The sequence below is a fragment of the Gossypium raimondii genome, chromosome 10, assembly GCF_025698545.1.
Source record: "Gossypium raimondii isolate GPD5lz chromosome 10, ASM2569854v1, whole genome shotgun sequence".
NCBI lineage: Eukaryota > Viridiplantae > Streptophyta > Magnoliopsida > Malvales > Malvaceae > Gossypium > Gossypium raimondii.
The window spans coordinates 55,712,281-55,724,523 of NC_068574.1; the positions used below are offsets into that span (position 1 = coordinate 55,712,281).

Sequence of the window (12,243 nt, forward strand, 5' to 3'; positions counted from 1 at the left end):
GGCGTTACGAGGGTGCTAACCCTTCCTCGTGCGTAATCGACTCCCGACCCTATCTTCTCAAAATTCGTAGACCTAAAATCGTTTTCAACGTGATCTGATCACACCTCTTTAAAAGATCGGTGGTGACTCCCAATTTTCTTTTTTAAAAAGTCGGTTAAACTAATTTTTTGTTTTTCAAAAAATGGTTGCGACACAAGCAACCGAGAAAAACATATATTGTAATATTATTTTGGTTATGAAAACCGATCTTTGTAACACAAAAAGGGATCGAATAGATTGAAATAAAAAACTGAAATTGAAATACAAAAAATATCAGAAGAATCGAAATAAAATACCATAAAGTTTAAAAAGGTAACATTTTATTGTTTATTATTATTATTTTGATTTTTCTCTTTTCGAAACAAAAAATAGAAAAGGGAGAAACTTTACCTGTTTTGCGCCGCCGCCGAAGGTCCCCTCCGACTCGAGAAGCCTCGAACCCCATAGGGTCCATAGAGGGCCTCGTCGAAGAGAGCAAAAATCGAAAGATTTCTCTCATTTTCAAAGATTTTGGCTAAGTTTTCGGCGGTTCTGACTGAAGGTCAGAGATCTAAGCGAAAAAGGATTCCGAGAAATTTTTTGGCGATCTTCAGCCATCGAAGGCGGTGGTCTCCGACACCAGTGACTGTCGGCTACGGTGAAGACTCACCAGCCCCGTGGCTGGACTTGAAGCCATTTCAGAGGAAAAAATAGAACAAACTGTTTTTTTTTAAGAACATGCTAAAATGATTTTTTTTTCAAAATTTTAACTTATATAAACATATCAAAACGACGTCGTTTTGGTCTGGCTTCAAAAACCCCAAAATGACATTGTTTTGAACTCAACCCAAAAAACGACCCGTTTTCCCCCTAAGATCCGCATGTTTTTGAAAGGAGGGGATATTTGCAGCTTTGATCCTTCTACTTTTTTCATCTCTTAAATTTAGTCCTGCTCATTTTATTTGTTTTAATTTTTTCCCCATATTTTAAATTCGAGTCGTCATGCCCTAACTTACGGGGCATGGTTTTCTTCTCGATTAACTCGAAATACAAAGAAATTCGACATAAAATTTGATTTAATTTCTTATTTTTGGGAATTCGAGACATTGTGCCCTAACTTACGAGACATGATTTTCTTCCCGATTAACTCGAAATACAAAGGTATTTTTCATAAAATTTGATTTAATTAGCGATATTTTAATCAAATAACATCATGCAAAAAAAAAGGACCGTACTGTAAATTTTCTTCTAATTTACAAGTCTCGATGTTAAGATATCAAGTAATCAACTAGGTACCAATTTTGGGCGTTATGAGGGTCTTAATCTTTCCTCATGCGTAATCAACTCTCGAACCCATTTCCCAAGTTTGTAGACCAAAAATATCGTTTTAGTAAATTTAACCTTTTATTAAAATGATCAAATTTCAAGGTGACCCGATCACACCTAATTAAAAAAAGATTGGTGACGACTCCATTTTCATTTTAAAAAAATAAAAAGTCGATTTCAAAATGCTTTTGACAGCTTGGCGACTCCACTAAGGATAAAATAAGAGAGTCAAGCCACGAGTTGATTACTTTTTGGTCTTTTTGTCGAAAATTGATAATTTGGTTTAAATTGATAATCCAATCCTTGCATTTCATCCTTCATATTTTATTTTCGTGGTAAATAATGTCTTCATTATTTTGGGTTACACAATGATTCAATATGTCTGCTTTATTGGTTCGAGTTTCTCTTGGTATATTTTCGCATATTGCATGTAATCGTTCCATTTTGCCCTTCTTAAGTAGGAGAGAGAAGTTATTCCTTCGTGAGGTCTTCACCTCCGTATAGGATAGTAGATCTTTCGGGATACATCTATACCTATGTCTTCGTGAGTTCTTCACCTCTGTACAACTATAGGGAAATGTATTCCCCTGACCTGAACACGGTCCGTATGAGCCTATAATGGGTGAGGATTGAGGAATTTGCTGATTCAGGTATCCTTACTTTAGAACTGAATCGCATATAATGAGCCCTAAAGAACACACCCTAGGTAGAACCATGTCAAACCTTTAATGATCACCCGAATTGATGTTCTATTTACTATTTCTTGCTTTGTATTCTAGCTTTGTATGAAATGTACTAACTTGTTTCATTTTGTTTTGGTTGTGATTGCATTGCATTTTCATTATAGAAAAATGTGTTAATTCGCGTTCAGTTGCTAAATAGGCTTGTCATGGAAAAGATATTTCTTGATAAAGTGGAAGGCAATGCAGCCATACGAATATGGTCTAAGAAAACACAACAAGAGAAGGGTGATAGCCTGACGGAGGGGTACATGTCAGAATTATGGGACTTCACCCACATCAATATGACTCAGAATAATCTTCAATAGTTGAAAGAAATATGGAACCAATGGGATGACAAAATCAAGCAGTTATTTTACCATGAATATAGTGATTTGCCTTATTTACTCGATGTCAAAGTGGATAAGAACCTATTTCGAGCTCTTACCCACTATTGGAATCCTGCCTATAGTTGTTTCACTTTTGGAAAGGTAGACTTGTTGCCCACTGTAGAAGAGTACACAACTTTATTCCGTTGCCCGAGGATCCAAGTCCACAAAGCTTATTCCAGAGCTGCCAACATCCCGACTTTCTTAAAAAGACTAATGGACAAACTGGGATGAGCGAGCAATAGGTCGCGGCCCAGATTAAACAAAATAGGGATAGTAAATGCATCCCTTAGAAAAGCCTGTGGGATTTGATCTTGGTACATCCAGATGCGAGGAAAAGAGTCAACGTTTTCACCTTCAGTATTTATGGGTTAGTTATCTTCCCCAAAGTACTAGGACACGTTGATGATGCAGTTTCAGATCTTTTTGACCAGCTTAACAAAAGGGTCACACTCGTCCTGGCAATTTTGGCTGAAACTTTCAGATCTTTCAGTGCATGCCAAAGAGCGGGCGAAGAAAGATTTATCAGATGTGTACAACTCTTACTAGCCTGGTTTCATAACCACTTCTGGAAGGTAGAAAAAGTCTCTTATCGAGTTTTCTTCGAGGACTACTCTCCATTGAAAAAATTCATAGCTATCCTACGATGAGACAACATTTCTGAAGAAAAGTATATGGCAACTCTCCAGAGTCTCCAAAATGAAGACGTTAAATAGGGAGCCCCTTGGATGATCCCTGATGAAATTTTGTATAGATGTGGAGCCTTTAACTGGGTTCCTATACTCGGAATATGGGGAACTGTTGGATATGCCCCCTACTTGTATTGAGACAGTATAAGTTGAGGCAGTTTATACAGGCAACATAAGGGTTAGCTCAATCTGAGTTTGCATACAAAGGTGATAATTACAAAAAGAAGGTTCGTGAAATTTCGAACACGTAGAACCAAACTTACAAAATAAAGAGAGTTTTCGTGAATCCCATGACGACCCCAGAATATGATTAGTGGTTGGGTAAAAAAATCAATGACAACGTCCCTTCAGTAAGCCAAAAAAGTACCCAGCCGACAGAAGAACACTTGCAAGTGATCCCGTTTGAATTAGAGATCGTAAAGCAATACTTCGAAAAGAAGAGTTCGAAGCTGGAGAAAATGATAGAAAATTTGGAATAGGAAAAGATTCAGCTAAGATTAGATGTCGACATCCAAAAGTTAGAAGCTGAGAAAATGAGAAAAGGAAAGAACAAGGCTAAGGAAAACTTGGATAGCTTAAAAACAAATTATTAGAAACTGTGTTTGTCGATAAAGAATGCCAGGTTGGGTAAAACATCAGAACAATGGTAGCAAGAAATCCAAGAAAAAAAATATTAGAGGTAATTAGTGGGAAAAGAAATTCCAAGATGCTCGAGTCTGAGAAGATACTCCAAAAAGGAATTTTTTAGAAAGTCGAAATAAAAAGGTTGGATTGAAAGCCTGGGTAGCAGAATTAGAAAGGTCACTGCATTAATATCATAGTCGTAACTCTATGATCGAGTTGAAAGCAAGCCTGTCTAAGATTGAAGAGTTGCAAGCGCAGCTGTAGGACCAATTAGCTAAGGTACAGTAAGACATAATGGATCAAATACAAGAGTCTCAATAAAGCATATTAAGTCAGTTGACCCAGTTACTGGCCGGAGGGATTGAAAAAGGGAAGAGTACTGTGATTAACTCTAGGGATGATAATGAAGATCCTACATACCCCCCAGGCTTTACCCTAGTGAATGTCCAAGCCCAGCCGAATACATATCCACAAAGAGTACCCGTTACCATAAGACTATAATAATACCAGACCGATACCTCAGGACCGGTGAATTACCCAACAAGTTCAGGTTCTGATCCTGGAGATAATCCAACCAACCCCGTTGGAAATGGATAGAGTAAGAGTAGAATTGCAAAAACAGCTACAAGATCGGTGCAAGTGGTTGGAAGAGAAATTCAAAGCTAGGGAAAGTGCTGACTACCTTTGCGAGGTCAATGCTAAAGAATTGAGTTTAGTCCAAGATCTAGGGCTCCCACCAAAATTCAAAACTCCAGAATTCAAAAAATACAATTGGACTAGTTGTCCTGAAGCCTATATCACAATGTTTTGCCGAAGAATGACGTGATACGTTAATAATGACCAATTTTTAATCCATTGCTTCCAGGATAATTTAATGGGGTCAACTGCCAAATGGTACAATCAACTAAGCCGTACGAAAATTAATTCATGAAAAGACTTGGCACAGGCTTTCATGAAACAATACAGCTATGTGACCAACATGACACCCGAAAGAATTACACTGTAAAACATGGAGATTAAGCAAAGTGAAAGCTTTAGACAAGATGCTCAAAAATGGAGAGAGGTGGTAACACATGTTCAACCAACCTTTATAGAAAAGGAGACAACAATGCTTTTCATAAACACTTTGAAAGCCTCGTGCATTAACCATATGCTGTCAAGAGCTTCTCATATATAGTAATGTCTGGAGAAATGACTGAGAATGCAATAAAGAGTGGGAAAATAGACATGGGAGAAAACACTAAAAAGTCTGCCCTAAAAAAATGAAGTAAACACCGCGAGTGTGTAGAATAAGAGCTATTAAAAACTGGTCACTGTTGGCCAACTGAAGACCATGAAAACCAATCATCAAGACCCTTCACGGTAAGGATCTAACTCAAGGCCAGACACGAAAAAAATCTAATTCACACCTATCTCGATGACATATGGAGAGTTATATCAGAATTTATTTAACGCGCATGTTGTATCTCTATTTTATTTGAAACCCATGCAACCCTCGTTCCCAAAATGGTATGATACGAATGCTCAATGCGAGTATCATGCAGGAATAACCGGACACTCAGTTGAGAACTACACTGCATTCAAAAAGTTGATCGAGAGGTTCATCAAGATGGGAATTGTAAGGTTCGATGATCCTTAGAAACCTAATGTGGTAGGAAATCCGTTACCCAGACATTCTGACCAAGGGGTAAATACGATAATCGAGAGTGGAGGAAAGAGGACCAAAGTCGATGTTGCGGAAGTGAAATCCCCACCAAAATGGGTTTGGCAAAAATAATAGATGTGAGATTAATCATTCAATATTCAAAAGAGATGCCCAAAGGAGTGAGGAGCTACTGTGAGTGCCACGCTAAAGAATGTCATGATATCTAAGAGTGCACTGAGTTCAGAGCTCTAGTGCAAAGTTTGATGGATAACAAAGAATTGAAATTCTTTAAAGATGTCAAGGGCTTGGAAGGAGGAGATGTTTGCGCCTCAGAGGAAGGATCAATGGAGAAAGTCTACAATAAATTGGTGATTATTTCACAACCGAGAAGTAATAAAGTAGGAGCACAAGCTACACCAAGAGTCATAATTCAAAAACCTGTAACTTTTCCCTACAAGGATAGCAAAATGGTTCCATGGAATTATGATTGCTATGTGATGATCCCAAGAGAGAAGAACTCGATTGGAACTTCAGAAGGAGGCTAGGATATTAGTTTCTTCACACGCATTGGGAGACGCTATAACTCTACAAGTGCGAGAATCAAGCCCATTAAGGAAAAAACCTAGCAGTTAAGTATAAGAAAGAAAAAATGACTAGTCTTGAATCACCTATTAATGAGCCAGTAACTGAAAATGAGGCTAAGGAATTCTTGAAGTTCTTAAAACATAATTAGTATAATGTTGTAGAACAGTTACACAAGTAACCAGGTTGCATATCAGTATTAGCCTTACTCTTGAGCTCAAAGACACATCATAGCGCCTTGATGAAAGTGTTAAATGAAACTTATGTCGCTGATAATATCTCTGTAAACAAGCTAAACCGTTTGGTTAACAATCTGAGTGCCGACAATTTCATCTTTTTAAATGATAATGAAATACCTCCAGGGGGTATGGGATCCACGAAGGTTTTACACATCACTACCTGCTGCAAATAATATACATTGCAAGGAGTGTTAATCGACAATAGATCCGCGCTGAACGTCTTGCCTCTATCCACACTGAATAGGGTGCCAGTGGATAGCTCTCATATGAAGACGTGTCAAAATATAGTGAGAGCATTCGATGGTACAGAAAGGAAGGTGATGGGCAGGATTGAAATACCACTTTTAATTGGTCCGAATACATATGAGGTAGACTTTTTGGTAATGGATATCAAACCCTCTTATAACTACTTGTTGGGTAGGCCTTGCATTCATTCGACTGGGGCAATGCCGTTGTCACTGCACCAAAAACTGAAGTTGGTAACGGAGGGTCAACTGGTAACAATAAACATTGAAGAGGATATCATTGCATCCGTAACTAGTGACACACCATACATAGGAGCGGATGAATAGGCAAAATAATGTTCCTTTTGATCATTGGAATTTGTTGATGCAACTGACATTATTGAAGGAAGCAAGATCCAAGTACTAAAAATATCCAAAACCACAAGGATGGGTTTGCAGTTGACGGTCAAAAAATGAGCCTTGTCTGGAAGAAGACTCGAAAAATACCTTCAAGTAAGAGTTGAGACACCAATGTTGATGGACAAACAAGACCGCTTTGGCTTAGGGTACAAGCCAGGTGCGAGACAAAAGAAGAAGGAACTGGAAAATAAGCAATAAAAGAGAAGAGCACGACTAAGTGGGGGAGAGGTCAAATGGGAACGGTCAAATAGGAACCAATGATCTTTTCCCATATATCTAAAACGTTCGTGTTAAGAGAAATCATTTATCCCAAACGAAAAATTCCAGAAAAAGAAACTGCGGAAGGAGTGTTGGGAAAATTGAGCATCAATGCTATACCCGAAGAAGGAATTGGAGAAGAAAACCTATCAGGCATTTATCCTTATATCCCCGAAAGTGTTCTAAACAATTGGACTGCAGAAGAGATCCCTGTAATTTTTAGAACTATTTCAACGTAACGTTCAAAACACACTTATTGGGGGTTTTTTACAAAAATATTATAAAAAAATAAAAATTTACCAAAATATTATAACTTTTTTTATTTACCAAAATATATATTATTTTTTTATTTACCAAAATATATCAAAAAAAACAAAAAACAAAAAAACCTGCAAAAAAAAATCTGACCGATGTGACGGCACCTTGGTCACGCCAATCACGCCAATGGCATTGGCGGCACCAAAGGTGCCAAAACCATTGGCGGCACCAATGGTGCCAATACCATTGGCAGCACCACTTAATAATAGGGGGAGTCGGTGGTGGGGCCAGAAGGAGAGGGAAAGAAAGAAAGAAAGGAGAGGAAAGAAAGAAAAAGAAGGAAAGAAAAGGAAAGGAGAAGAGAAAAAAAGAAAGAAAGAAGAAGAAGAAAAGGAAAAGAGAAGAAAAAAGAAAGAAAGAAGGAAAGAAAAGGAAAGGAGAAGAGAGAAAAAAAAGAACAAGAGGGAAGAAAGGAAAAAAAAAAGAAAAAAAGGTAATTTTATTTATAAATTTAATTTTTTTGTAATATTTGTGTATTTAAAATTTATGTTATGTACATTATAGTTATTTTATTATTTTATTTAGCATATATTTTTATGAAATATATTTAGAATGAAAAATAATGGTATGTACATTGTATGTTGATTAGGATTTTTTATGAAATTTACTTAGGAATTTGAAATTAAAATTTTAGGAAAATAGCATTAAAAGTAAAATGACAAAGAAGTATGTTTAAGAAAACATAAAATACGAAAAGAAAAACGAGAATTGTATATTTATTGAAAATAATAAAATGCGGAAAAATGCGAAAAATGCACATGTAATAGATTGAAATAATGTAAAATTATAAAATAAAAATTGCGATATTTTAAAAAAATAAAATGCGGATAAAAAATACGAACAAATGGCAAGTAAGAGTGTATTAGTAAACTTTTAAAAAAATTCAGAAATAATTTATACAAATAATTGAAACAAAATGTACTGAAATAATATAAAATAATAAAATACAAAATAATATAGTTTTATTGAAAGTAATAAAATCGGAAAATAATAATACGACCAAGGAAGGGGAAATGGTTTATTGCGGGTTTTTTAGCAAAATATTACAAAAAAAAAACCAAAATATTATAAATTTTTTCTTTATTTACCAAAATAATAGAGGAAAAAAAAAGGGCGATGGAGGGAAAAACAAAGGCGGCACAAATATGTGGCTAATTACCTTTTAATCCCTTATTATTTCTTATTTTCTTTTATTCCCCTTAACACACTAAATTAATAAATTTCAAACATGATGCACTGAAATAATGTAAAATTATAAAATACTAAGTTTATGATATTTTTTAAAGTAATAAAATACGGAGAAAAAATACGAACAAATGGCGAAGTAAGAGTGTATTACTAACTTTTATAAAATTCAGAAATAATTAATACAAAATATTTCAAAGAAAATGTGCTGAAATAATATAAAACAATAATATACGAGAATAATATATTTTATTTAAAGTAATAAAATTGAGAAAATAATACTGAACAAAGGCGTGGGTAAGGGTTTTTTTACACCAAATTAATTTAAATAACACACTAGAGTAATAAATTTCAAACATTATGCACTGAAATAATGTAAAATTATAAAATTAGAAATTATGATATTTTTTAAAGTAATAAAATGCGGAGAAAAAAATACGAATAAATGGCCGAAGTAAGATTTTTTTACTAACTTTTTTTTCAACTTGCAGGCATCGCAATGGCTCGATTGATACGAAGCGATATTAGACACATATCTGATGCGGCTAATAACGCGGTATGATTTATTATTTGTTAATCAGGAGTTCTATTTATTTAAAAACGATATACACAGTATATACAATAAATTATGTTATCGTAATATTTTTTCTGTAATTTTACACTATCAGGACTCGTTCAGAGTATTAAGGGGCCGTGTGAGTGTTTTAAAGATAGCTCTGGATGCACGATTTATGTCGTACCTGGAGCTAGCCGGATTTGGGTCAGTAGCATTGATCCGGTCCTCCGACATGCGGTTTGATTTATTATCTGCGCTAGTGGAGCGGTGGCGTCCGGAGACCCATACTTTCCATTTTCCGTGCGGGGAGTGCACGGTGACCTTGGAGGATGTTGCAGTGCAGCTTGGGCTCCCAATTGACGGGAGTCCCGTAACGGGAGTATCTTCATTCACCGATCCAGCTGCAATTTGCTATCAACTCCTAGGAGAGTCACCAGAGGATGATGATAAATATTTTTCCGGCATAAAATTTACATGGCTAAAAGCCAAAATATGTGGATTATCAGCGACCGCCACTGAAGGTGAGTTGATGTGCGCTGCTCGAGCGTACATCATGCATATGATAGGGGCAGTACTCATGCCTGATGCAAACGGCGACAGTGTGCATTTGTCGTACTTGCCCCTGCTAGCTGATTTCTCCACTGCTAGGTCGTACAGTTGAGGTTCCGCCGTTCTAGCAACGCTGTACCGGGAGCTTTGTCGGGCGACAGAGCCGCAAATTAAAGACATCGCCGGATGCCTCATACTGCTGCAGTCATGGGCGCTTTATCAGATGCCGTTTTTGGCACGCGTTAGTCATCAACCCTATCTGTATCCACTGCCACTCAGGTGATAAAATATAAATTGTCATTATTTGTAGTCATAATATATATGGTAATGTTACCAACCCTAAACCCTATACTATTTTTTGTAGGTGGACGACCCGTCCAGGCATTGGGAAGTCGAGTGATGTCCCGATATACCGCCTCAAGATTGAACAGCATGCCCGGGAAGGGGTAAGCTGCTATTCTAATATTTGTGACATCTATTCTATTTCTATATCTTACTCACATGTTATCAGTCGAACTCGTTACAATGTTATTACTCATGCAGTATATATGGATGCCATACCGGAGGCCAGAAATTACAAATGTTGTACCCTCATCCGCACTCGTTGATTCCCACATATGGTGTACTAACACACCAATTATAAATTTCAACGTCGTCGAGTGGTATCACGGCGATCGGGTGCTTCGGCAGTTTGGCTGCATCCAACCTATCCCGGATCTACCGTGCCAGTTGGGGGATTATCACGGCTTGACAAAGAGAGGAAAAGTTCAATTAGACTGGGGAATTAAGCACCGAAAATACGTCACACTGTGGAACGATCGATTGCGCCGAATTCCTCAGATGGTTATGGCTACCGACCTGCAACCATCATTAGAGTATTCACAATGGTACGATAGCTGCGGGAAGCCGTATTTCCTTGGAGGGCAATCGACTGTAATCCCCCCTACGTGCAGCAAGTTTGAGGATCGGACGCAGCGAGCATGCTAGATCCGAATTCGACGGCATATTATTCTCCGCAACATGCAGAGCCCGAGCAGGAACCCCAGGCAGATCCCGGACAATCGCAGTCAAATGTGGATTCACATGGCTATCGTCCGGATTTGGTGGGCGGTGAATATTATCCGAGCTTCGCAGAGGGCGAATACGCCTACGAGTTTGAACTGTTTGGATCCCCCCGGCCGCAGTACGGCATGCCCGGCCCGTCTGACGCGTATCCGCAGCATTATGGGACTCATGATGGTTCAAGTTCGTCGGCGGCGAACGAGCAACAGGACCTTTCCTCTATGTTTTCCACGCCCCCACCTGCGGACGATGAGGATGTTAGTCATCGCCCAGGCCGTGAGCGTCGACCTTCGCGTAGGTATACCCCCCGGACAACACCATCGAACCATGAATTTTAGGGGTTTAGGGTACTTTTTGTATAAATTTAATATTTGTATTTTAGTTATTGCTTACTTCTGAATTTTATGTATAAATATCCATTATTCTATGTTTTCATTATATTAAAGCTCAATCAAATTATGAATGCCTCTATTTTCGATATAATCTTAATAATTCCAAATGCGCACATGGTATTTTATAACTTAATCTGCAAACAATTTGGATACAATTTAAGTGTAAGCATAGCCGAATAAAAAAATTATTATTAATAAAATTACCTTTTATAACAATATACATAAAAATTTTATAGCATTAGCTTCATTTCGACCCGATCCCGACGACTGCCCAACATGAAAGTTTCGGTTAGGGCATTTATTCCGGCTATGACCACTTAACCTGCATATTCCACAACGCTTTCCGTCAGATTTCTCCCTAATGTCCATCTCATTACGGATTTTGCTTGACTGCGGACGACCCCTTGGATTCCTCCGTAGCCCTCTGTCTGGGACAAGCTCGAAAGTGATCGGCGGCACCTCCCACGTAGATAGCTCCAGCAGGACGGGGAACTCATTCACCCAGACACGCAATGTGCGCTCCAGCGTGTACACATCATCGACATATTGTTCAGCATCAAGGTTGACTTTAGCACACGCTGCCACGACATGCGCACAGGGATAATGAAGTGTTTCGAACTTCCTGCACTCGCACCGTCTGTTCTGGAGATCAGCTCCATAGGACCTAGGTCGACGACTAATGTTCTCAGTAACTCGAAACGTTTCCAGTCGTTGTGAATATATTTCCACGTTCATTGACCTCGCCAACCGACAGTTTACGACCATTGCATCCCGGACATGTTCGACAAACACATGTCCCACCTGAATCTAGTCGACTTGCTGCTGACCCATTCTTGGCATCAAAGTAGCCAGCCTGTAGAAAGTAGCAGAAAATACCGATGCAATCAGAAGATGACGTGTTTTCAACAAGACAGCGTTGATCCCCTCGACTAAGTTTGTGGTCATGTGGCCATAACGAAAGCCCTCGTCAAAATTTTGAGCCCACTGCCACGACTCCATTGTGCGCAACCATTGTCAGAAAGATGTGTTTGTCTGCCCCTTCATGTCA

At 38.1% G+C, this 12,243-nt stretch overlaps 2 protein-coding genes across 2 annotated transcripts; one reads left to right on the forward strand and one right to left on the reverse strand.

Moving 5' to 3' along the window:
• Positions 1-6,233: 6,233 nt before the first annotated feature.
• LOC128034009 (protein MAINTENANCE OF MERISTEMS-like) lies at positions 6,234-9,853 on the forward strand. The gene is made up of 4 exons (XM_052622523.1): positions 6,234-6,374; positions 6,653-6,728; positions 9,128-9,192; positions 9,305-9,853. The coding sequence occupies exons 1-4, from the start codon at positions 6,234-6,236 to the stop codon at positions 9,851-9,853; spliced, it is 831 nt and encodes a 276-aa protein (XP_052478483.1).
• Positions 9,854-11,324: 1,471 nt separating this feature from the next.
• On the reverse strand, positions 11,325-11,960 carry LOC105775622 (uncharacterized). Its single transcript, XM_012598121.1, has 2 exons — positions 11,417-11,960; positions 11,325-11,329 (listed from the first exon to the last, which is right to left on the reverse strand). The coding sequence occupies exons 1-2, from the start codon at positions 11,958-11,960 to the stop codon at positions 11,325-11,327; spliced, it is 549 nt and encodes a 182-aa protein (XP_012453575.1).
• Positions 11,961-12,243: the final 283 nt, after the last annotated feature.

What these genes read in the sequence shown, in the direction of transcription:
- LOC105775622 (XM_012598121.1), bottom strand. Translation starts at nt 11,960, where the DNA reads ATGGTCGTAAACTGTCGGTTGGCGAGGTCAATGAACGTGGAAATATAT.
- LOC128034009 (XM_052622523.1), top strand. Translation starts at nt 6,234, where the DNA reads ATGAAAGTGTTAAATGAAACTTATGTCGCTGATAATATCTCTGTAAAC. An exon ending in GGGGTATGGGATCCACGAAG is followed by an intron (nt 6,375 to 6,652) that starts GTTTTACACATC and finishes CTTGTTGGGTAG; the next exon opens with GCCTTGCATTCATTCGACTG. An exon ending in CTGATGCGGCTAATAACGCG is followed by an intron (nt 9,193 to 9,304) that starts GTATGATTTATT and finishes TTACACTATCAG; the next exon opens with GACTCGTTCAGAGTATTAAG.